The sequence below is a fragment of the Camelus bactrianus genome, chromosome 9 (genome assembly GCF_048773025.1).
Source record: "Camelus bactrianus isolate YW-2024 breed Bactrian camel chromosome 9, ASM4877302v1, whole genome shotgun sequence".
Classification (NCBI taxonomy): Eukaryota; Metazoa; Chordata; class Mammalia; order Artiodactyla; family Camelidae; genus Camelus; species Camelus bactrianus.
The window spans coordinates 44,490,151-44,516,022 of NC_133547.1; the positions used below are offsets into that span (position 1 = coordinate 44,490,151).

At 31.4% G+C, this 25,872-nt stretch overlaps 1 protein-coding gene across 9 annotated transcripts in view; it reads left to right on the plus strand.

Annotated features, from left to right (window-relative positions):
• The window catches only part of SYCP1 (synaptonemal complex protein 1), a 105,285-nt gene that overhangs the window by 60,023 nt on the left and 19,390 nt on the right, over positions 1 to 25,872 (plus strand). For 6 of the 9 annotated variants that reach the window (XM_074370237.1, XM_074370236.1, XM_045506069.2 and 3 more), the window contains 7 exons: positions 1,615 to 1,677; positions 1,847 to 1,909; positions 10,632 to 10,748; positions 11,182 to 11,292; positions 12,043 to 12,135; positions 12,651 to 12,725; positions 21,747 to 21,806. In XM_074370237.1, coding sequence (XP_074226338.1) covers positions 1,615 to 1,677; positions 1,847 to 1,909; positions 10,632 to 10,748; positions 11,182 to 11,292; positions 12,043 to 12,135; positions 12,651 to 12,725; positions 21,747 to 21,806 — 582 coding nt within the window. The remainder of the gene's footprint in view (positions 1 to 1,614; positions 1,678 to 1,846; positions 1,910 to 10,631; positions 10,749 to 11,181; positions 11,293 to 12,042; positions 12,136 to 12,650; positions 12,726 to 21,746; positions 21,807 to 25,872) is intronic. The other 3 variants (XM_074370239.1, XM_074370241.1, XM_074370238.1) reach the window with 2 other exon arrangements.

Genomic DNA, 25,872 nt, shown 5'->3' on the forward strand with positions numbered 1-25,872 from the left:
TTACTCTTTGAGCTTTATTTCTCTGTGTTTTGATTCCTTGGAATTTTATCTGTGGTAATTCTTTGAGGTTTGTATTTAAGTTGATATCCTCCCAAAAAGATTTTCTTGGGGGCACTACTAACTAGGAACCATTTTAAATTAAAATCTCCATTTGAAGTTTTTGGAGATCATAGAGATAGTATGAGTTCAGTATGAATCCCCCATTATAAGGCCATCTCATGGCTACAAATTTTAAGGGACAATTTTTTATGCCTTTCACTCCGGGCCAGGATCAGGATAGAGGAGTTTCCTTACTGTACCCTTCTGTGTGGCAGATTTATTTCTTGTTTACACTTTCACCAAGTAGGTAGTCTTTTGAGTTTGTAACTTTATGCAGGGTTGTCTTAATGGATTCTGTGCCTTTAGTGAGCTCTGCGTGTTATCTCCTATCTCCTGTACCCTAGTAGTTTCAGCAGATAAACTTAGATCAAATGCTGGCTTTGGTGCCAACCCCAAATCTACTATTACTATACTTTAAATTTGTGATTTCAAGTAAGCAGATTCCTTTTTTCCAAGATATTTACTTTTAAATTATTTTTATTAAGAAGGTTATTCAGAGTATCTAGGTAGCTTTTCTGTCAAAAATGGAAATCCTTGATTTAGTTTTTAATAAATAAAAATTGTATACACAAATAATTTCACCTGCTAATATGTTTATACCAGCCAAATTGATATAAAAATCAGTAAAATGTTCCTCACTTTTCTGTAGCTTTTCTTCTTTTAGTTTTCTTTTGAGTTTTCTGAAATAGACCATTGAAGGGCACATTAAAATTTAGATGAAATAAATCACTTGTAAATAGCAGGGTCATATCTTACTCAGTTTCAGAATAGTAGCTGACTGTGACTGCACATGACTGTTGCAAGGAGAATATTTAACACAGTATTTTGTGCTAATTAGGGAGATTAAAAAATTTTTTCCCATTGGAATTTCTTTCTACTTTGATGGACATTAGAACAAATTATATATCTGTGATGTTTTAGGACTCTTTAGAAATCTGTGCTGCTTTTATGGTACTCCAAATATTTCTTGGGCCTAATACCTCTTAATCCAATTCTACATGTGTACCAAGTGAAATAGTCCCTTAAAGTGAAATATAAAAAATTGATTTAGCTGATATTCCTGAAAGAGGAATTAGAAAGTAGTTAGGAGAAATAGAGTATCACATTATTCCCCTTTCCCAAATGTAATAAGTTTAAAGAGATCTCAGAAATAATAAATAGAGAATAATGAATAAGGAAAAAGACAAATTACAGTTAATCTTACTTCTGGCTGGCTTTTGAAAACCCAATTAATTATATAAGTCAGCTCAGTGTATGGGATTGATTAAGAGGCACATTTTTCTTTAGAGTAGTTGAATTCACATGTTCTTTAAGTAGATTAAGACTTTAAGAATTTCAAAATTGTACTGAGATAATCTATTAAAATTTGTACTTGTTCGCATAATTTTGACATTAATGGAATTATTTAATGACATGATTTTTGAAGTGATTGGTATGTTGATGTTTTTGTTAGTCTGAAATTATTTATTTTGACTGGAATATTGAATAAAATTTTAATTTCTCATGATTTTTTAGTGTAACAATTTAAGGAAACAAGTTGAAAATAAAAGCAAGGTTATTGAAGAGCTCCAGCAGGAGGTATGTACTGATTCACAAAATCAAACTATTTAAAAAAAATTTTTTTTTTACTACAGTTTTAGTGAATAATGCTTTTTTTTCCTTTAGCAATTTTAATTTAAGTCAGTGGCGGTGTAAGTTTGAATCATTTTGGTATTAAATTTAATTCTTTATTTTGAACTTTTAACAGAATAAGACCTTAAAAAAAAAGAGTACAGCAGAAAGCAAGCAACTGAATGTTTATGAGACAAAGGTATTTGGAATCTTTATTTTTGTTTTTAAAATACAAGTACATAGATGAGAATTTAGGAATTTTAACCTCCTTATACTGTAGCAGTTATTTTCAAACATTGTCTTTTGAGATTGTGGAGATCAATCTTTGTAATTGTAATAGAGTGCACATCTGTGGTTTAGCTGTGTTAAAATCGTCTAAGCAACTTAAAATATATGTATGTGTGTGTGTGTGTGTATGTCTGTGTGTGTGTATGTCTTCGTATTTCTTACCCCATACATTGAAAATTGAAATTGAGTAGGTTTGGGGAGAAGCCTTGAAATTGTTAGTCTGGATACAAAAACTATACCAAACTATATGCTCCCTACAAGAGATAGACTTTATTTAATATAAAGATACGAGGAAATTGAAAATAAAAAGATGAAAAAAATATATACTATATACCAGGCAAGTAGGAAGAATAGAGAAGCTGGAATGACAATTTTAATAAAACATAAAGTAGATTGAAATACAAGGAGTATTATCAAAGATCCAGAGGGGCATTTGATAATGACAAAAGTACCAATTCATCAGGAAGATATAATAGTCATGGATCTGTTTGATCTTAATGGCAGAGCTTCAAAATACATAAAGAAAAAACTTAAAAAAGTAAAATGAGAAGTAGAGAATTTCATAATTATAGTTGGAGGTTGTAATACCCCTCTTTCAGCCATTGATGCAACTAGAAAAAAAATTGGTAAGAATACAGAAAATCTGAACAATACTATTAATTCCCTTGACTTAATTGACATTTGTAGGACATTTAGCTACAACTGTAAATTCTTTAGAAGTGCACATAGAATGTTTACCAAGATAGACCATATGCTAAGCCATAAAGCAAGTCTCTATACATTTAAAAATAATAACATCTTATAGAGTATATTCTCTTACTACAACAGGATTAAATTAGAAACGAGTAACCATAAGATGTATCTAGAAAAGCCTAAATATTTGGAAATTAAACATTACACTAGTAAATAATTCATGGGCCAAAGAAGAAATCACAAGGAAAATTAGAAATTACTTTAAAGGCAATGATCATAGAAATACAATGTATCAAAATTTGTGGGATACAACTAAAGCAGTTTTGTAGGGAAATTTATAAACAGTGTAAAGAAGAAATGACCTAGGTTTTCATCTAGATACTGAAAAAAAGGTGAGCAAATGAAACTCACAGAAAACAGACCAAAGGAAATAATAAAGATGAGAAGAGAGAGCAAAGAAATAGGTGAGATAAAGAGAAAAATTAAGGAAGTCAAAAGTTGAGTCTTTGAAAATATTAATAAAATTGTTTAGCCCCTAGCAGGATTGATTACAAAGAGAGAGAGAATAAAACTCACTGAAGTCAGGAATAAAATAGGCCATGACCATATAGATATGGTAAATATTAAAAGGTAACAAGGGAATGTCATGGACAATTTTATACCAATAAATTTGAAACTTAGAAGAAATGGGCAAATTTCTTTGAAAACCTAGCTCTCAAAAACTGACACAAGATGAGGTAGAAAATCTGAAGAGACATATATCAGGGAAATTGAATTTGTTCAAAAATTTTCTAGAGAAAAATCCAGATCTGGGAAGTTCTCACTGGTGAGTTCTAACAAACACTTCAGGAAGAGGTAATAGCAGTCTTCCACAAACAAATTCTTTCAAAAAATAGAAGAGGAAGAACAATTCCCAACTAGTTTTTGCTACCAAATCTTGATAAAGATATTGCAGGAAAAAAAAATTACAGACCAGTATCTCTTATAAATATAGATATAAAACCCTTAACAAAATATTAGTAAATATAATCTAGCAATATATTAAAACCATGTTACATTGAATAAGTGAGGTTTTAGAAATGTAAGGCTGGTTTAAGAAACCAACAGAGTAATTTACTATATCAAGTAATAAAAAAGAAAAATCATTAAATTAGCTCAAAGGTTGCAGAAAAAGCATTTGATGAAATAAAATGCTTATTTTTGTTTTGTTTTGTTTTGAGTAAAAGTAGATTTATTTAGAGAGATGTATATGAGGGTGGGGGGTTTGGTTAAGGTAGAGGTAGATACACACTCCATAGACAGAGTGCAGGCCTTCTTGGAAGGCAAGAGAGAAGGGTGACTGCGAGGTGCGGTGTTGATAGTTTTTATATGCTAACAAGTGAGAATAACTGGAACTGCTTTGAGGAATGGGTAGGGACTCTCAGGAATTGGGCCACTGCCCTCTCTTTGACCTTTCATGTTTAGCTTCAGAGCTGTCATGGCGCTTGTGGGTGTGTCATTTACCATACTAGTACATTACAATTTGTATAATAAAGTTCAAGGTCCATTGGAGGTCAAATCTCCTGCCATCTTGGGCCTCCAGGTCTCCTGGGAGTTGACTTTTCCACCATCTTGGTGCTAATTACTGTGAAACCCTTATTCTTGATAAAAATTTTCAACAAACTTGGAATAAAAGGAGACCTTATCAGTCTAAGACAGAATATCTACAAAATATCTAAAGCTCACATCATACTTAATGATGAAAGACTGAGTCCTTTCTCATTAATATCAAAAACAGTGTCTGCTCTTACCACCCCTTTCAACATTGTATTGGAGGTTCTAGCTAGTCCATTAAGCCAAGAAAAAAAAAATAGTTATATTGATTGTAAAAGAATATGGAAAACTGATTCTTCTTAAGTGATGTGATTGTCTACATTGAAAATTCTGAGGTTTCTACAAAGTCACTAGTATGCTGGTAAGTGAACTAGCAACATTCATAAAAATATGATAAATTAGACTTAATCAAAATCTGAAAGACCTGTTTATCAAATGGTATAATTAAGAAAATAAATAGGCAAGGTACAAGGAAGGTGAAAAAACTGATAAAAACATTTTTTTTTGACAAACTACATATATGAAGAACTCTTAAGACTCAACACTGAAAGACAAATATTCCAATTCAAAATGGGCAAAAGACAACAGCAAATAATTTGATTTAAAAATGGGCAAAGAGACTTGAATAAATATTTCTACAAATAAAATATATTAATGGCCAATAGGTACATGAAAAAATGCTCAACATCACTAATGATTAGGGAAAAGCAAATCAGAACTACAGTGAGATGTCACTTTATATCCATTAGGTTGGGTACTACTGAAAAAAAAGAACATAACAAATTATGGTGAAATTACAGAGAAATTGAAATCCTTAACGCTGTTGGTGGGATGTCAAATGGTGCTGTTGCTATGAAAAGTAGTCTGGTGGTTACTCAAAAAATTAAAAATAGAATTAGTATATAATCCAGTAATTCCACTTCTGGGAATATACCTAAAGAATTGAAAGCAGAGTCTGAAAGAGATATGTGTACCCCAATGTTGATAGCAGCATTATCACAATAGGTGAAAGGTGGAAGCAACTCAGTGTTCATTGACTGATGAGTGAACAATGTGTAGTATATACATACAATGGAATGTTACTCAGCCTTAAGAAAGACGAAAATTCTAATATATGCTACAGCATGGATAAACCTTGAGCACATAAGCTAAGTGAAATAAGGCAGTTACAAAAAGACAAATATTATGTTATTCTACTTACATGAGGTACCTAGAGTAGTCAGATTCATAGGCTAATGAATGATGGTTGCCAGGCATGGTGGGGAGGCGAGTGGGGAGTTGTTGTTTAATAGGTATGGAGTTTCAGTTTCATGAGATAAAGCATTCTGGGGATTGGTTGCATAGCCATATAAAAGAATTGTATGGTTTAAAAGGATTACGATGGTAAATTTTACGTTATGGGCATTTTACCATAATAAAAATAAAGTGGGCAAAAGACTTGAATAGATACTTCACAAAGGACATATTACTGATGACTAATTAGCTCATGAAAAAATATTCAACAGTATTAGTTATAAGAAATAAAAATAAAATCACAATGGGCTATCACTACACCCCTAAGCAGGACTAGCCACATAATTCGCAAGGCTCAGTGCAAAATGCAAGGTGGGGTACATAGTTCAAATAATAGTAAAAATTTCAAGATGGGCTGGAAACCAATTCCAGGGCACTGTATGACTACACAGGGCTCAAACCTATGAAACTGGGCCCTGCCTAAAAGGATGACTGAAATTGAAAAGACCATTAACACCAAATGTTAGTGAGGATATGGATTAACCAGAACTCTCATACATTGCTATTAGGAGTGTAAAATAGTATAGTCACTTTGGAAAATGTTTGGTTATTGCTTATAAAACTAAACATAAATCTACTCTATGACCTATCAATTTTCCTAGATATTTACTTAAAAGAAATGAAAACTTGTCCACTAAAAGTCTTGTACAAGAATGTTTATAGAAGCTTTATTCATGATGATAAAAAGCTGAAAACAATTCAAATGTCCATTAATAGGAGACTAGATAAACAAATTTGTTATATTCACACAATGGAATATTACTCAGCAGTTAAGAAAAAGACTTATTGATACCTGTAGGAACATGGATGAATCTCAGACCATGCTGAGGAAAATAATTCATATATGAAGAGAATATATTTGGCATGATTCCATTTAAATGAAGTTTCAGAGTAGACAAACCAATTTATAGAAAAAGAAAGTAGAACATTGGTTGCCTCCAGAGAGTGGGGTTTAGACTGCAAAAGGACATGAAGGAACATTCTGGGATGGTGAAAATAACCTATGTATTTTTTTTTTATTGAAGTATAGCCAATTTACATTTTTAATATATATCTTGATGTTGTCAATACATGATTGTATAGACATTTGCCAAAGCTCATCAAACTGTACAGTTAAAATTGTTAATTTTATTGCATGTAAATTTTATCTCGATAAATTTGAATTCATTGGTGAGGTCTGGCCTAGAATTTTCTTTGTGGGAAAGCTTTTAATTTCTGAAACAATTTCATCAATAGTTATAATATTATCTAGTTGTCCTGTTTCTTCAAAGAAATTTTTATTGAAGTATAATTGACTTACAATATTGTATTAGCTTCATGTGTATAACATAGTGATTTGATATTTTTGTGTATTACAAAATGATCATAATAAATCTAGTTGCCATCTGTCATCATATAAAGTTATTGCAATATTATTGACTATATTCCCTATGCTGTACTTGATATCCCTGTGACTTATTTATTTTATAACTGGAAGTTTGTACCTGTTGATCTCCCTCATCTGCTTCATTCATCCCCTCACCCACCTCCCCTCTGGCAGCCGCCATTTTGTTCTGTGTATCTATGTGTCTGCTTCTGTTTTGTTTTGTTGGCTCATTTGCCTTGTTTTTTAGATTCTGCACACAAGTGAAACTTTATGGTATTTGTCTTTGTCTGACTTATTTCACTTAATATAATATCCTCTAGGTCCATACATGTTGTCACAAGTGGCTAGATTTTATTCTTTTTTATGGCTGAGTAATATTCTGAGTAATATATGTTATATATATATATTTATATATGTTACATATATATATAATACACATTTATCAATTCATCTGTTGATGGACATTTAGGTTGCTTCTATATCTTGACTATTGTAAATAATGCCGCAGTGAACATAGGGGTGCAATATATTTCAAATTATAATGTTTTTGTTTTCTTCAGAAAAGTACCCAGAAGTGGAATTGCTCATAATATTGTAGTTCTCTTTTTAATTTTTTGAGGAACTTCCGTACTGTTTTCCATAGTGGCTGTACCAATTTACATTTCTACTAAGAGTACATTAGGGTTCCCTTTTCTCCACATCCTCATCAACACTCAGTATTTGTAGTCTTTGATGATTCTGAAGGTGTGAGGTAATACCTCACTGGGTTTTGATTTGCATTTCCCTGATGGTTAATAATGTTGCCCATCTTTTCATCTTCTTGTTGGCCATCTGTATGTCTTTTTTGGAAAAATTTCTCTTCCAGTTCTCTGCCCATTTTAAAATTAAGTTGTTTGTTATTTTAATGTTGAGTTGTATGTGTTCTTTGTATATTTTGGATATTAACCCCTTATCAGATAATATCGTTTAGAAACATTTTTTCCCATTCAGTAGAGGGCTTTTCGTTTTCTTGATAGTTTCCTTCTCTGTGCAAAAAGCTTTTTAGTTTGATTCCCATTTGTTTATTTTTGCTTTTATTTCCATTGCCTGAGAAGATATATCCAAAAAAAATCAGTGTCAAAGAGCATACTGCCTATGTTTTTTCCTAGGAATTTTAGTTTCAGGTCTTATATTTAAGTCTTTAATCCATTTTTAGTTAATTTCTATATATGGTGTGAGGAAGTAGTCCAACTTGATTCTTTTGCAGGTAGCTGTCTACTTTTCCCAATACCATTTATCGAAGAGACTGCCTTTTCCCTGTTTATATTCTTGCCTCGTACTGTAGATTGATTGATCATTTAAGTGTGACTTATTTCTGGGCTCTCTACTCTGTTCCATTGATCTGTGTGTCTGTCTTTGTGCTTGCTGTTTTGATTAATGTAGCTTTGTAGTACAGTTTGAATGAGGGAGCATGATACCTCCAACTCTGTACTTTTCCAAGATTGTTTTGGCTATCTGGGGTCTTTTGTAGTTTCATCCAAATTTTAAAATTATTTGTTGTAGTTTGCTGAAAAATGCCATTGGTATTTTGATAGGGATTGCAAAGAATCTGTAGATTTTCTTGGTAATGTGGTCATTTTAACAATATTAATTCTTCCAGTCCATGAGCTTGGTATATATTTCCATTCTTTTGTGTCATCTTCAGTTTCTTTCATCCATGTTTTGCAGTTTTCTGAGTACAAGTCTTGTACTTCCTTAGTTAGATGATTCCTAGGTGTTTTATTCTTTTTGATTTGATTGTAAACAGGACTGTTTTCTTAATTTCTCTTTCTGATCATTCATTGTTAGTGTTTTAGAAATGTAACAGATTTCTGTATGTTAACTGTGTATCCTGTTATTTCTTCAGTTTTGGTAAATAATATTTTGGGGAAGTTTTGCCTAGTTCATCTACATTTTCTATAGTTTAAAAATTGTAGCATTTATAGTAATGTCCTCTTTTCAATCCTGATGTTGGTTATTTATGCCTTTTGTTGTTCTTGATCAAACTTACCAAGTGTTAATCAATTTTGGAAGTTTTTAAAAAACACAACTTTTAGCTTTTTTGATCTTCTCTGTAGGGTGCTTGTTTTTATTTCATTAATTTCTCTTCTTTATTATTTCCTCCTAATTTTGTTGTTTTTTTCTTTATGTTCTTTTTCTAATTTGAGATGAATTCTTTGATCATTAATTTTCAGTCTTTCTAATGTACACATTTTAAGGCTATACATTTCATTCTAAGCTTTGTTGTAGTTGTATATCACAGGTTTAGATACATAATGAATTAGTATTGCTAGGTTCAGTACCCTCCTATATTTCTCAATTTCTAAGCTTAAGGATATGTTATGTTTTTGTTACGGATTTCAAACATAATTGCATTGTAATTAGAGAACACACTCTGGCATAACTTCAGTACTCTGAAACTTTTTGACACTTGCTTAATGGCCCAATATACAGTCACTTTTTGTAAACATTCCTCATGTATCTGAAAATAATATGTATTCTACAGTTGTTGGGTGAAGTGTTCCATTTGGTCAAGATTAAAGTCCTATTTAAACTTCTGCATCTTTATTGATTCTGTATCTTTACCGATTTTTTTTATTTTATTACTTGACTGAGATTGATGTGTTAAATAATCTCACATGATGATTGTGGATTTCTATTCTTCATTGCAGTTCTGTCAGTTTTTCTTTTAATGCCTCATTATTAGGTGCATATTATTTATAATACATGCAATTTTTACTATACAATGTGGAACTTTATATGTATACTTAATATATATTCTTCTATATCTATATATAGTAGAACTTCTTTTTTTAATAATAAAGATCCCCCTTTATCTATGTAGTAGTGTTTTCTTGCCTTAGAGAATAATTCTTCTATACAAATTTTCTTCTTAGTGTTTAGTGTATGCATAGTATTTTTAAAAATCTGTTTACTGTTATGCTTTCTGTATCTTTGTGTTTTAATTTTGTCTCTTATAAACAACATATAGCTGGAGTTCATAATTTTATACACTCTGACAATTTTGTCCTTTTTACTAGTACATTTTAGCCTCATAATACATAATCTTTGTATTTCATGTCTAACTTATATGCTGTCATACTCTTATTATTGTCACATATTTTAATGAAGTTTTTTATAAGTGTTTTGTATTATCCAGGAAGAAGGAGAGAATAGAGTGAATTGGGAAGAGGCAATAAATGCTAAGAATATTTAGAATTGATGAAGTACATGAATTCATAGGTGTATGAATATGTCCAAACTCATCAGACTGTGTACATTAAATATGTGTATTTTTTTTGTATTTAAGTTATACCTCAACAAAGCTTTTTTAAAATGCCTTTTCTTTGAATCACATGGGTGTTCTGTCCAAGTGGAATGGTAACTTATTGTAATAAAACAGCAAACTGAGACTAAATAATTTAAATATTGTTGAGAAATTCATTAAAAATAAAAATGCGGCTTCTTTTAAAATATTACTTGTAAAGACTACGTATTTTAGGGGAAAAGATAGATTTTGTGAAAGCACATCTCACTATATGATAAATGTAAGGGAAATGATCCAACCATAATACTCATGAATAAATCATCTTTTAAGATTCAGAATATAGAACATTTTCAGGTAATCTGTACCATTTACTAATGTTCATGCTATTTTCTTTAATCAAAGGTCAGTAAATTAGAGTTAGAACTAGAAGGTGCCAAACAAAAATTTAAAGAAATGATTGACAGCTATCAAAAAGAAATTGAGGCCAAAAAGCTATCAGAAGAAAATCTTTTGGGAGAGGTAGGAAAAACTAAATGTGTCTGAGAATTTGTTATACTAAAATCTGATATTTGTATGTTACCATTTTAAAAGAAAAGTATTAATTCTTAATTTTAAAATCATGATTCTTTAGAAGATTTAATAAGTTTATATTAGGGATAATTAGTTTTTTAAATAGAAGCTATTGAAAAGTATCCTTGTTATTTTAAGTATTTGAGTATTATATAATTATTTTGGAAAGATTAAATGATCTTTACAGTGTTATACTGTCATCTCACTTGATAGAATACCCTAACTAAAATAAACCAAAACAGTAATGCATTTTCTACTTGGCTTTCCTAATTTCCTGTTGTTTGATTTTTTGCATATTAATTTTTTGCATATTCAGTTTAGCGTTTAAGTTAAATTTGTTTTTTGTACATTAACTAAAAAATACTTTAAATTTATTTAATAGGTTGAGAAAGCAAAAGTAATAGCTGATGAAGCAGTAAAATTACAGAAAGAAATCGATACGCGATGTCATCATAAAATAGCTGAAATGGTAGCACTTATGGAAAAACATAAGGTAATTTTTTTCCTTTTGTGTAATGAAAGTTATTAATTGGAGCCATATTTATGCATAAAATGGTAAAATATAGCATTCTGAGTTGTCTGAGAAAATTATTGCCTGTGCAACAATGACTAATTATATATAGCTGGAATATCCTTTATCTCTTACTTCTCCAAATCTTAACCACACAAAGCTGAGCTTAGGTGTCGCTTGAAAAATCTCTCCTTATCATATTGAATGGATAGAAGTAATCACTCTTTTTTTTTAAATTTTCATAGTAGTCTCTTACAACATTTTCTAACTTATAGTTATTTAAGTACATATCTAGGATATATGAATCGTTAATATTTGTATCCTCTATCTGTGTCTAACACATACTAGGCTAAACAGTAATAAATAGGTGAAAAAATTTAATGCTTGTTGTATTTGTGAGTGTGCTCTGTTTTTTTCTGTTTATATGTATTTTTATTGAAGTATAGTCAGAAGAATATTTTATAATTGTTGTTTGTTGTTTTAAAGTAATTATTCTGTTAGGGAATTAATAAGTGGGTTAGGTTATTTCTAAGACAGTTATCTATGTTTTTTTGGCTTTATTGTTAGAATTAAATAATGTAATTGAAAAAACTTAAAAATATGTTCAAATATATATTACTGAGTTCATTAACATCATTTTCTACAAATATTAAATGCATAAGGATACCAGTCTTATTAAACATAATCTTTTGGGTTCTAATGTACCTAAAATGGTTTCTCTTTTTAATATAGCACCAATATGATAAGATTGTTGAAGAAAGAGATTCAGAATTAGGACTTTATAAGAGCAAAGAACAAGAACAGTCATCAATGAAAGCATCTTTGGTGAGAACAAATAGGAATAGGATTTTCATGTCAACATGGCTGGTAGTAAAGAATAATAAATAAAACCATAATTTTTGAGCTATAGAATCAAATAATCATAGATCTGAAAGGGATGTTATAAGTGTCTTATAGGTAGGTAGTTTTCCATTCTATTTTTGAAACAGTAGAGGGAACTTATTTTTTCAAATGAAAAGTAATAAATTCCAGTCACAGATAAATTTTGGGCACTGATCGAGATTGGGAAAGGAGGGGTGGGATAGATTGGAGAGGGTGAGGAGGAGAGATATAAATAATGTTAAATATTTCTTTAGAGCAAACTAAAATTTGTCTAAATGGAATCTTTAGTATGCTCATCTAGCAGCCTTCACATGAGTAAGTTTTTTAAAAGTGTATATATTTTACGATTGAATTTATTTCCCTGTAAAACTAAATTTTTTGGAAACAGTAGTTTACACTTTCATTGTTTTGAGAAATATATGGATGCGTTTATAAACTTCATGTTTCTTTTTCTTTAGGAGACGGAACTATCCAATCTCAAAAACGAACTTTGGTCTGTTAAGAAACAACTTAAAATAGAAAGAGAAGAAAAAGTAGGTTTTGTGGCATTTTAGATAACGTAATGTTAAGTTTTAGGTGTAACTTTAAGTTTTTATAAACATGTCATATTAGAAAATAATAGGATAAATTTCAGTAGGGGTAAAAAAATATAATTTTCCCCATTACCTTTTTTTAGAAGTATTTAGCATATTCCCTTGTTTGAATATGAAACACATAAATATAGGTATGCTTTAAGAGTAAAAGTGCTTTTATATATAAGTATTTGAGAAATATTGTTTCATGTATTATAAAGTGCTTATATATTTGGGTGTGATTTTTAGCTATTGGTCACATTTCAGAAAAAATTAATGTCATATTTGTATAGTGTTTTGGAATTTGCAAAGTGATTGACTCACATCTTAAAGTGAAAAATACTATTTTTTTCTTTTTCTATGACAGCTCACTGCTGAGTACCCTACTTACCTAATTTAATTCTTACAACAGTGCTATAAGCAATACTTATTGTTATCTCCGATTTTCCAGAGGTTAGGTTATTTATTAAAGATCACATAATAAAAAAGTAGAATGGCCTAGAGTTCAAATCTAGTTCTATTTTGCATGATGCCAAATCCTGTTCCCTTAATCACTCTGCAACATATCTAGAGAACATTCGCTTTCAATTTCAAACCTCTGTGCATTTGTTTACTTTGTTTCCTGCATTTAATTCCTTTCTTCCCCTATGGAAAATCTCACATATCTTTCATCTTGCAAAGGTGAGCTGACTGTATATAAATATTCTCATAGCGCTTTGTTCCTGCATTAAAATAGTTAATGTCACTCGTGTCCCATTATATCTGAAGCACCTCAAGGGCTAGGATTATGTCTTATTTATCTTTGTCTTTCCTTTGCTTGAGCACAGCGCTTTGAAGATTTTCTGTTTTTAATAAATGTTTGTCAAAGAAATGACTGAGTGACTTTCACTTCACCCTGCAATAACATATATACTTACCTTTATCCTGTTTCAGTAAAAGAGGACTAGTACTTCCTGTATTAAACTATTCCTGATGTTCCATTTTTTCAGTTTTATTAAGATACAATTGACAGCACTGTGTAAGTTCAAGATGTATAGCATAATGATTTGACTTACACATAAAATGATTACTGTAATAAATTTAGTTAACATTCATCATCTCATGTAGATTAAAAAAAAGAAAAAAAAGTTTTTTCCTCGTGATGAGAACTCTTAGGATTTACTTTCTTTATAACATTCAAATATATCATACAGTAGTGCTAACTATAGTAATCGATTTTACATTATATCCCTACTACATATTTGTCTTATAACTGGAAGTTTGTACGGTTTGCCCATTTTCATCCAGTTTTCCATCTCCCCAACCACTGCCTCTGGTAACTACAAATTTGATCCCCTTTTCTGTGAATTTATTTGTGTTTTGTTTTTTCAGATTCCACATATAAATGATACCATGAAGTGAGATATCATGTAGTATTTGTCTTTCTCTGAATTATTTCATTTAGCATAATACTGTCAAAGTCCATCCATGTTGTCACAAATGGAAGGATTTCCTTCTTTTTATGGTTGAATAACATTCTAATACACACACACACACCACTTTCTTTATCCATTCATGTATCAGTGAGTGGACACTTAGATTGTTTCCATGTTTTAGCTATTGTGAATAATGCTACTTGGAGGTGTAGGTATCTCTTCAACATTGTGATTTCATTTCCTTTGGATGTAGTCTCAGAAGTAGAATGGCTGGTTTATATGATAGTTCTATTTTTTAATTTTTTAAAAAGAATCTTCCTGCTGTTCTCCATAGTGGCTGAACCAATTTACATTCCTACCAACAGTGCACAAGAGATCTTTTTTCTCCATATCCTCACCAGCATTTATCTCATCTTATTTGATAATAGCCATTCTAACAGTGTGAGGTAATAATATCTCATTGTGGTTTTGGCTTGCAGTTCCCTGATGATCAGTAATGGGTTGGACACTCTTTCATGTGCTTGTTGGCCATTCATATATCTTCTTTGGAAAAATGTCTGTTCAGGTTCTTTGAATTGTATGAGTTCTTTACACATTTTTTTATATTAACCCCTTATCAGATATATGGTTTGCAAATATTTGGCAGTGTTGTGCATAGTTGGGAAAGCTAGGTGCTCACTCTCATGTTCTCACTTTCCCCCATGGGAAAAATTGCTGGCTGAGAGGGTCTCTCTTGGCACTGCGCTCTATTGTCTTAGGAGAGGGGATGACATGGGTAAAATGAAACTGTTCCTCTTATCTTTGAACTTCCACAAAGGTACTCTCACCTGTGGATGATTGTCAAAATCTGTGTTCTTCATGGGAATGGTGGTAAAAACGCCTATTGTGCCATTTTGCTGAACTCACAGGCTCCTTTTTCATAATGTAAGCATTTAGTACTATAAATTTCTCTCTCAGTACTGCTTTGGCTGTGTCCCATATGATTTTATATGTTGTGTTTTGTTTTCATTCAGTTCTTATAGTTTTATATTTCTTTGAGACTTTTTTGACCCATGATTATTTAGAAGTTTGTTTTAAAATTTTCATGCGTTCAAAGATTTTCCTGTTGTCTTTCTGTTACTGATTTCTAGTTTGATTTCATTAAGGTCAGAAAACAGTCTTTATGATTTCTGTATTGGTCTGTGGCTGCTGTAACAAAAAATACCATCAATTGAATGGCTTACACAACAAATATTATTTCTCACAGCTCTAGAGGCTGCAAGTCTGAGATCACAGTGGCAGCATGGTAAGGTTCTAGTCAGGGCCCATTTCCTGGCTGTAGATAGTTGCCTTCTTGCTCTGTCCTTACATGACTGAAAGAGAGCTTTGGTTTCTTCATCTCCTTGTAAGGACACTAATCCCATTGTGAGAACTTCATCTCCATGACCCATCCAAATCCAATTATCATCTCCAAATACTGCACCACATTGGGGATTAAGGCCTTGATATGTGAATTTTGGAGGAATACAAACATCCAGTCCATAGAAATTTTATGCTTTTAAATTTGTTGAGGTTTGTTTTATGGCCCAGGATATGGTCTATCTTGGTAAATGATCTATAGATGCTTGAAAGAAATGTTTTTTATGCTGTTGTTGTTGGAGTGTACTGTAAATGTCAATTACATTTAATTAATTGGTTGTGTTGTTTAGATTTTGTATATTTTTGCTGACTTTCTGCATGGTAATTGTTAGTAGCTGAAAAGGGTTTGTTAAAGTCCCCAAATTTGTCTGTTTCTCTACTCAGCTCTGTAAGTTTTTAAAAACAGTTTCATTGATATATAATTTGTGTACTTTACAATCACCCATTTAAATTGTACAACTCAATGGTTTTTAACATATTGACAGTTGTGCAACTATCACTGCTGTGTAGTTTTAGAATATCTGTATCAACCCCCCATCAGCCATTATACCTGCCCCTTTTCCACTGTCAACAAATTCACTAGCTCTGGTCAATCACTAATCTACTTTCTGTCTCTGTTAGGTTTACCTATTTTGGATATTTCACTTAAATAGAATCATATAATATATGGTCTTGTGACTGGCTTCTTTCACTTCACTTAATGTCTTTAAGGTCCATTCCATTTTATTGCTGAATAATACTCTATTACATGGATATACTATGTTCTATTTATCCATTCATCTTGATGGAAATTTGGATTGTTTCCATTTTGACTATTATGAGGAATGCTGTTAAGAATATATGTATACAAGTTTTGTGAGGATGTATGTTTTCATTTTATTTAATTATGTATGTAGGACTAGAATTGCTGGGTAATGTGTCTCTATGTTTCATATTTTAAGCTACTACTCAACTGTTTACTACCATTTTGGATTCCCACTAGCATTGCATGATGATCTCAGTTTTTCCACATCCTCACCAACACTTGTCTTTTTTTGAATTATAGTCATCCGAGTGGGTGTGGAATGGTATATCATTGTTTTGATTTACATTTCTTTAATGGCTAATGATGTTAATCATTTTTTCATGTGCTACTGGCTGTTTGTATATATTTTTGGAGAAATGTCTATTTAGATACTTTGCTATTTTAAAATTAGGTTATTATTGTTGTTACTATTTTTTTAGTATTGAGTTTTAAGAATTCTTTATATATTCTAGTTATAAGTTCCTTATCTATGATTTTCAAATATTTTCTCCCGTTCTTTGAATTGTCTTTTCATTTTCTTGATGGTATCATTTATAGCATAATCTTTAATTTTGATGAACTTCAGTTTGTCTATATGCTCTTTATCAGTTTGAGAAAGTTCTCTTCTGTTCCTAATTTGTTGAGAGTTTTTATCATGAAAAGGTGTTGAATTTTGTTGAATGATTTTTCTGTGTCTATTGAGGTGATCATATGGTTTTGTTTTTTATTCTGTTAGGTGAAGTATTAATTGATTTTCAGATGTTAAATTAATCTTACATTCTTGGGAGAAATCCTTCTTGGTCATGCCATATAATCTTTGTATTCTGCTAGATTTGGTTTGCTAGTATTTTGTTGAAGTTTTTTTGCATCCATATTGGTCTGTAGTTTTCTTGTGCTTAGGCTTCACATCTTTTTATCAATTCAGTGTGAAGCCCTGGAGCCCATGTGTCTGAGAGGAGAAGCTATGTTTATTTATTCATTTTTGTCATTTTCCCAATCTCTCTTCCAAGCTGTATTTCCTCACTCACTAAATTTTATGAGGAAAAAGGTAAGAATATCATGATTTGATATCTATTTACAGGGTAATGAGAAGGGGGCCCACGGATGAGGACAAAATTCACATGGTTTCTCAATAAATCTCTTATTTTTGTGTTTTCTACTCCTTCAGGGGAATCTTTTCTTCTTTCTTAAAATTTTGTCTTTTGATTTTATTTCTAGTATGTTCTATTTATTGACAAGAATAATTAATTCTATATGGATATGATTGTTGTGCTTTCTTTGTCCAGACTAGAGAGACCAAAATGGTAAGAGTTAGTCACTTTTCCTACATTTTCTAGGCCTTTTTTTCCTGGACTGTCTACTTATCCTCTCAAATCTCTTCTTACCGAATTTAGGCATAATAGTGATAATTATTCTCATTATTATATGTGTTCCCTTTCACCAATACCATATAAGTGGTGGTTAGGTTAGGAGCCACATTGAGATAAATCAGCACAACTGTACTCTGTCTTTCATGCCGAACCTACTAGGATCAGAGATTATGGCCTGAAAATGACATGTTTCTGTTCAATTTGTTTTTGCCAGTTCTTAACTACTTTCCTTTCCTCCCTCCCTTCATACTTTTTGTTAGTTTAGAGAGAGGAGGATTTTTATAATGTAGCTTTTACTCTTCCACCTTTAACAAGAAGTTTGATCTACTATATCAGTTATTTTTTGACCTCTACTTTAACTTTGTTATATATTTTTTTCTGTTTGATCAATCATGAGCTGAAAGAAAGAGTTAAGGGTTCTATTACTGTTATATTGAACCTCTTGAATTCTCAGCCAGTTTTGCTTTGTGTGTTTTGATGAATACTATTCATTGTGTAAAAGTTTATACTAATTAATTGTTCCTTGGAAACTGTATGCTTTATCTTTGTCCTTTTTGCTTTGCAATCAGCCTTGCCTGAAATTCATGTTGTAACCCTAATTTTCTTTTTGTACTTATTTGTATTATACGTTTTTGTCCATTTCTTACTAACTTTGATTGAGTCTCTAATCTGAGAGTCTTCTTCTTTAATAGCTTACCTTTCCTGGTAGTATTTTTTTGATATGATATGTATTTTTTGAATTATTCTTGCATTTCTGGAATGAACTTCATTTGGTCATGAAATATTTTTTTAATGTGATGCTAGATTCTGTTTCCTAATATTTTTATTTTGTACCCTCATGTTGATATTCGTAAGATACAATGGTTGTAGTTTTGTTTTTTTTTAATCATGGTAAAAATATATACCATCATTAAATTTACCATCATCTTAACACTTTTTTTAAGTGTGCAGTTTAGTAGTTTTAAGCATATACATGTTGTTGTATAGTAGATCTGTAGAACTTTTTAATCTTGCAAAACTGAAACTCTATTATATCTATTGAACACTAATTCCTCTTCCCTTCTTTGTAAACACTTTTTTCTCTGTTTCCATGATTTTAACTGCTTTAGATACTTCTTATGAGTAGAACTATGCAGTATTTGTCTTTCTGTGACTAGATTATTTCAATCAGGATAATGTCTTCAAGGTTCATCCATATTGTAGAATGTGACTGAATTTTCTTTTTTTAAAAGCTACATAATATTTCTTTGTATATATATACCACATTTTCTTTATCCATTCATCTGTGATGGACATTTGAGTTGCTTCCACCTCTTGGCTATTGTTATTAATGTTATAAGGAACATAGGTGTGCCAATATCTCTTAGAGATCCTGCTTCGGATTCTTTTGGCTTTTTACATGAGAGTGGGATTCCTGAATCATATGGTAAATTTATTACTAATTTTTTGAAGAACCACCATACTGTTTTTCATAACTGTAGCATTTCACATTCCCACTAATAATGTGTAAGTGTTCCAATTTCTCTGCATCCTTGTCAGCACTTGTTATTTTCTATTATTTTGATAATGGTCATCCTAATGAATGTGAAGTGATAGTTCACTGTAGTTTTGATTTGCATTTCTCTTTTAATTAGTGATGGTGGGCATCTTTTCATATGCTTGTTGGCCATTTGTATATCCTCTTTGGAGAACTGTCCAGATAATTTGCCCATTTTTAAATTGAGTTATTTGTTTTTTGGTTGAGTTGTAGGAGTTCCTTATGTATTGTGGATATAAACCTTATCAATATGATACATATTTTAATCATGTTTTGTAATCTTATTTTACATTACATATTATTTATTTTATTATCTTTTTCTCTAAATTGTGTGTGTCTTTGGTTGATCTGGAAGGTGTGTATCATCTTTTTAATTATTTTACTGGTTACCTTTATATTTTTAAACAATATATCTAATACTTTCTCCTACTACCTCTTCTTCACATATACAGTTTTGATATTTTATTATTTTACATTGTCAAGATTAATAAAATTCTGTAACCATAATTCCAATATTTAAGTTGAGCTTTATATTTACATAAATTCAGCTCACCTTTTTATATGAAATTCAGCTCATCTTTTATATCTTTTTCATTGTTTTCAATTTTGATCCTAGCCAAAATGCCAATCCCAGTTTTGAACTATTTTGCATACCCATTGGTGTGAGGAAATTGTTACCATATGAAAGTCTTAGCTTCCACTTAAAATAGGTTGGTTTTGTGAGACTGTGTTAAATCACCTTTCCTACATCTTTCACGGCTTGATCTCTAACTCAGTGAGATGTGTTATTTTGTATATTTGTTTACATTCTTGATATAGAAAGAGAGTTTTAAAGTTTTCCAGTTGGTTTTTCCAAATATAAAAATTTCTCACTCTTTATTCAGAATCAATATGGGGATTTTGCCTCTTATTGAGTTTATCTGTTCAACTGAATATTCAGGATCTAAAGAAATGACCACAGAATGGGTTTATGGTACCATGGGCTCACCATGAAGTGGACTTGGAGTAAATGATATTTATCACCTAATCCCAATACATCTGTGCTCAAACTAGTGCAAATAGTAACATTATGGTTTACAAAAATTGGTGTTAGCTCATTGTCAATGACCAATTACCCATAAATCTTAGTATTTCTTTCAGTGCACATGGTAGTAGGAAGGGTGCAGTATATCTTTGTGATGTGATTGCAAAATCCTTCCACAAGAGTACCAGGCTTCCTATTAATTTAAAGGGTTCTAGGTTTGTAAATTTTTTTCAGGTATGAAATTTAGTCACAGGGACTGTCATTCTCTACTTCTGTAACTCAAGTCAATCCTCTCTTTGCCAGACCATATTAGAAGCATTTTTTAAGATACTCAGATTAAACAGGGAACTTGGTGGACTGCCCATTACTTTGGTCTTAGGGAACACATGATCAATGAGACACTGTCAAAGACACATCTTTCTAATTCACTCTCTGGAAACACTTGGTATATCAGAGCAGATTGTGGTAAGATCTCTAGACCAGCAAAAGTAAGAGTTTTAGAAAAAATGCAGTTGTAGAAGGTGCCTTCTCCTTTCTGTCCTCTAGAAGCCAAAATAAATATTTTGAGAGTCAGTGTAATTTTGTTAGTTTAGAGGCTATACTTTATCCTTTCATGATGAAGAGTATTCTCTGACTAGGAGCAACACTTTGGGAGAGAGACCATGGTGTACATAAGGCATTCAGTGAGTACAGGTGTTGGCATAGGCATCATGGACAGGCCTAAAGTTCTACACATTGAAACTTTCCCTTCTATGAGACCTTTAAGGCTCCTTGCGGCTGTAACAATTCTGTTTTCCAAATGACTGTCATATTAAAGGCATTGCACATATTGTTTTCCCAGGCCAGGGTTAATTTTTCTTTTTTTCCTACTGAATACACACACCCTAATATACAGCAAAATGTATTATTTCCTGGAGCACTAGAGAAATGATGTGTTATTTCCTAAGTATTTTGTACTTTTTTTAATTTTCTTTTTATCCCTCATCACTTTTTATCTCATGTTGAAAATTCATTATTCAGTGTCCAACTGAAATGCTTTTCTCAATATACAGAGAAAAAGTGAATTCTGCCTCTAAAGACTCATAATATTTTGAATCTCTTTGCAGCTCTTTACAGTTAGTTACTTGTGTATATCCTTTACTTTATGATCTGACTCATCCACTTCATTTTACAAATGAGAAAGCTGAGATTCAGAGTTTTTAAAGGACCTTCCTCAGTGTTCCTTAGACACCTGCTAGAGACAGATCAGAATTTTTAAAAAAGATAATCAAAACCAAGTAACATACCTCTGTAGAAAAGGAACTTTGTTTTTCTTTTTTCTTTTCATTGCTTTATAAGATTTAGAGGGCAGTGTTCTTTGTTAATACTTCTTAGGAAAGATTTGATAATAGAAACATTAATTGTTTTATAATAGTAATAACTACTTGTGTATACTTGATATTCATGTTTAATAGGAAAAATTCAAAAGAGAGACAGAAGAAAACACAGTTACTCTCAAAGAAAAAAAAGACAAGGTAAGAGTTTTATATAATTCTCATAGATCTCTTTATAACCATTTCATTTTCTGGTTAAATTTTTTTATTCATAAATGGGAAAAGAACAAAAATATATCACACAGTTTCATTTTCATAACTGTTTCTTGCCATTTATTAAATCAAAGACATTTGCTAAAAATTTCAAAGCATTTTTTGTTTGGAAATTTAGAGAAGATTTTAATCTTCTATAACTTTTATTATAGTATTATCTTTAATTAGGCACTTGTGTATTTCTCTCTTGAGAAATTTCCAATGTTAGAGGCAAAATATTTTCATTAAAAAATCTAAAGCTTGTATTTAAGTCTAATTTTAGGTTTTGAGAGGGCTAAATAAATGACATCTTGCTTTCCTTACTTAGGTCTGAGCCAATTGAGAAAGACAGTGAAAATCAAAATAATATCTTTATTACTGACAACTAATATTGGAGAATGTGGCTTATGTTTGAAGGCAAGAGTATTTCTTAATCCTGAAATCCTAAATTAGACAAATTTGTCTACCCTGTCACAGTTAGAGCTGGACCAGGACAAGTCTATGTACTTGATTGGCCTGCTCTTGTAAAATGTATGGCATAGAATAGAATGTGTGCTTCCCTGGTACTTAAGGAGAGTAGTAAGGAAGGGGCTAAACTGTTTGTCCCTAGTTACTCCTTTCAAATTCAACAATCTCATTAAGTTGTTGCTCCTCCCCCTAAGGAAGCAGAGAGAGGTTAGGAATGTTTCCTGCACTTGGAAGGAAACACCAGGTATGAGAAATAATTCTATTCAGCTTCAAATCCATTTGGTAATATAGGATAATTACAGAAAATTTTAATTGCAAATTTTAGTTTAAATGATTAAATATTCTTTATACACAGTGATGTAGTCACCTAAGTCCCCACAGACGTTCTGACTATAAACGGAAAGTGACAGTAATTGAGAACAGTTCAATTGTTACATATAAACAGTGCTACAATTTTGTTACATTTGGGTTCAAAGAAAGAGAAGAAAAGAAGAAATATTGTATCTCTGAGTGAATATTGAGTGCTTCATATGTCCAGACATTGTGAGAGACACTTGAAAACATTATATTTGGAGAAGTTGTTATCATAGTAAAATTAGCCAGGAGCGTTAGGTATAGTCTAAGGGAAGTGTCTGATGAAGATAATAAATTGGTTAAACTGCAGTATTCATTTCTAAATGTAGAATGTGTTCATATTATGAAAGTATATATCATATATTCTTAGAGTTGTTTTGATTCATGTATAATTCCAGTAATATATGCCTATTATTTATATGTGTTATCAAGTAGACCAGTTAATGGGAATTATTTTATTTATATTTTAATTAAATAAACATTTATTTAATAGGAATTATTTTATATTTATGTATATATTTTATATTTTATGTTGGGGTTTGGATATACATATTGCAAATAATGAGAAAGTGATAAAAGAGATGAAAAGATTTAAATAGGCTTTGGTGTGCTTTGCTTTATTCCCACAATACTGAAGTATCACAAGCCTATGTATAATAATCATTAGGTTTATCAAACACTACTAAATTTGAGCATGTTACTTCATGCTTCAGTTTTCTCATCTATAAAGGCAGTAGTATCTTTTTCCTAAAGTTGTTACAAGGAATAAATGAGATAATATTTGTAAAGCATTTAAAATAGTGCTTGTTGGCATTTAAGAAATGCCATATAAATGTTTTAAAAGTATGACAGAGCAAGTCATGAATATTCTGTATATATGCATCACTGGAAATGTAATATTAAGAAAAAATGTAACTTGTAGGAAAGTACATACATTTCCATGATATATTATAAAGAGGGTTACTTCAGTAGTCTACAATGGGGGTGCATTTTCTTTTAGGCTACCAGGCTACCAGGGAACTGTTAGATTCCCAGATATGACCACAAGGTGGTGCAGTTGCCATTCTCAGTCCTTCTGGGTGAGAAAAATTTATCCATGAAAGCAGTTACATTTTGGAGATTCTGAGGATGACTCCTGATGAGTCCAGAGAGCAGAAAAACTTTGCTTTCATGAAAATTGTGTTCGCAAAGGGGGGAGGGTAGCTCAAGTGGTAGAGTGCATGCTTAGCATGCGTGAGGTCCTGGATTCAGTCCCCAGTACCTCCATTTAAAATAAATAAATAAATAAAAATAAAAACAAACAAATAAACCTAATTGCCTCTCCCCTCCAAAAACAAAACAAAACAATAAAACACAAAAAACCCTCAAAGTATTGTGTTATCAGTTATGATGTAGAAATATTTGGGGAAAAGGATATAGAAATGCAACTCTGTGAAAAAATGCTGCCAAAATTCATACCTGTTGGAAAAAGGACCATGAAGTGAGATCACTTGAATTGGGCCAAAAACCTGCAAAACTGCCTTTTAAACATTTTGTATTTTATTTTATTTTTAAATTGAGGTACAATTGACTTACAATATTAAATAAGTTTCAGGTGTACAACATAGTGATTCATAATTTTTAAAGGTTATATTTCATTTATATTTATTATAAAATATTGGCTATATTCTCTGTGCTGTACAGTATATCCTTGTAGCTTATTTATTTTATACACAATAGTTTATACCTCATAGTATCCTAATTCTATCTTGCCCTTCCCCCCTTCTCCCCACTGTGATATCTGTGAGTCTGCTTTTTTTTTTATTATATACTAGTTTATTTTTTATATTCCACAAATAAATAATATTGTACAGTGTTTGTCTTTCTCTGTCTGACTTACTTCACTAACCATAATACCCTCCAAATCCATCCATGTTGTTGCAAATGGCAAAATTTCATTCTTTTTTATGGTTGAGTAGTATTCCACCACCCACACACACACACACACACACACACACACACACACACACACACCCCTCACATCTTTATTCATACATCTGTTGACTGACACTTAGGTTGCTTCCATATCTTAGCTATTTTAAGTAATGCTGCTGTGAACATTGGGGTGCATACAACTTTTTTTAAGATATATTTTTGTTGAAGTATAATCAGTTTACAATGTTGTGTCAATTTCTGGTGTACAGCACAATACTTCAGTCATATAGGAACATACACATATTCATTTTCATATTCTCTTTCACCATAAGTTTTTGCAAGATATTGAATATAGTTGCCTGTTATATATGGTATAAATTTGTTGTTTATCTATTTTATGTGTAGTAGGTAGTATCTGCAAATCTCAACTCCCAATTTATCCCTTTCCACCCCCTTCTCTACCCCTGTAACCATAAATTTGTTGTCTATGTCTGTGAGTCTGTTTCTGTTTTGTAAATAAGTTTGTTTGTCTTCTTCTTTTTTCTTTTTAGATTCCACATATAAGTGATAGCATATGGTATTTTCCTTTCTCTTTCTGGCTTACTTCACCTCGAATGACATTCTCCAGACCCATCCATGTTGCTGCAAATGGCATTATTTTATCATTTTTTATGGCTGAGTAGTATTCCATTGTAAATATACCACAACTTCTTTATCCAGTCATCTATTGATGGTCATTTAGGTTGTTTCCATGTCTTGGCTATTGTAAATAGTGCTGCTATGAACACTGGGGTGCATGTGTCTTTTCAAATTAGAGTTCCCTCTGGTTATATGCCCTGGAGAGGGATTGCTGGATCATGTGGTTAAGTATATTTTTAGTTTTTTAAGGAACCTCCATAGTGTCCTCCGTAGTGGCTGCACCAATTTACATTTCCACAAACAGTGTAGGAGGGTTCCCTTTTTCTCACACCCTCTCCAGCATTTATTGTTTGTGGACTTCTGAATTATGGCCATTCTGACTGCTATGAGATGATACCTCATTGTTGTTTTGATTTGCATTTCTCTGATAATTAGCGATATTGAGCAGTTTTTCATGTGCCTATTGGCCATTCAAATGTCTTCATTGGAGAATTGCTTGTTTAGGTCTTCTTCCCATTGGGTTGTTTGTTTTTTCTTGTTAAGTTGTATGAGCTGTTTATATATTCTGGAAATTAAGCCCTTGTCAGTCTCATCTTTTGCAAATATTTTCTCCCATTCTGTAGGTTGTCTTTTTGTTTTG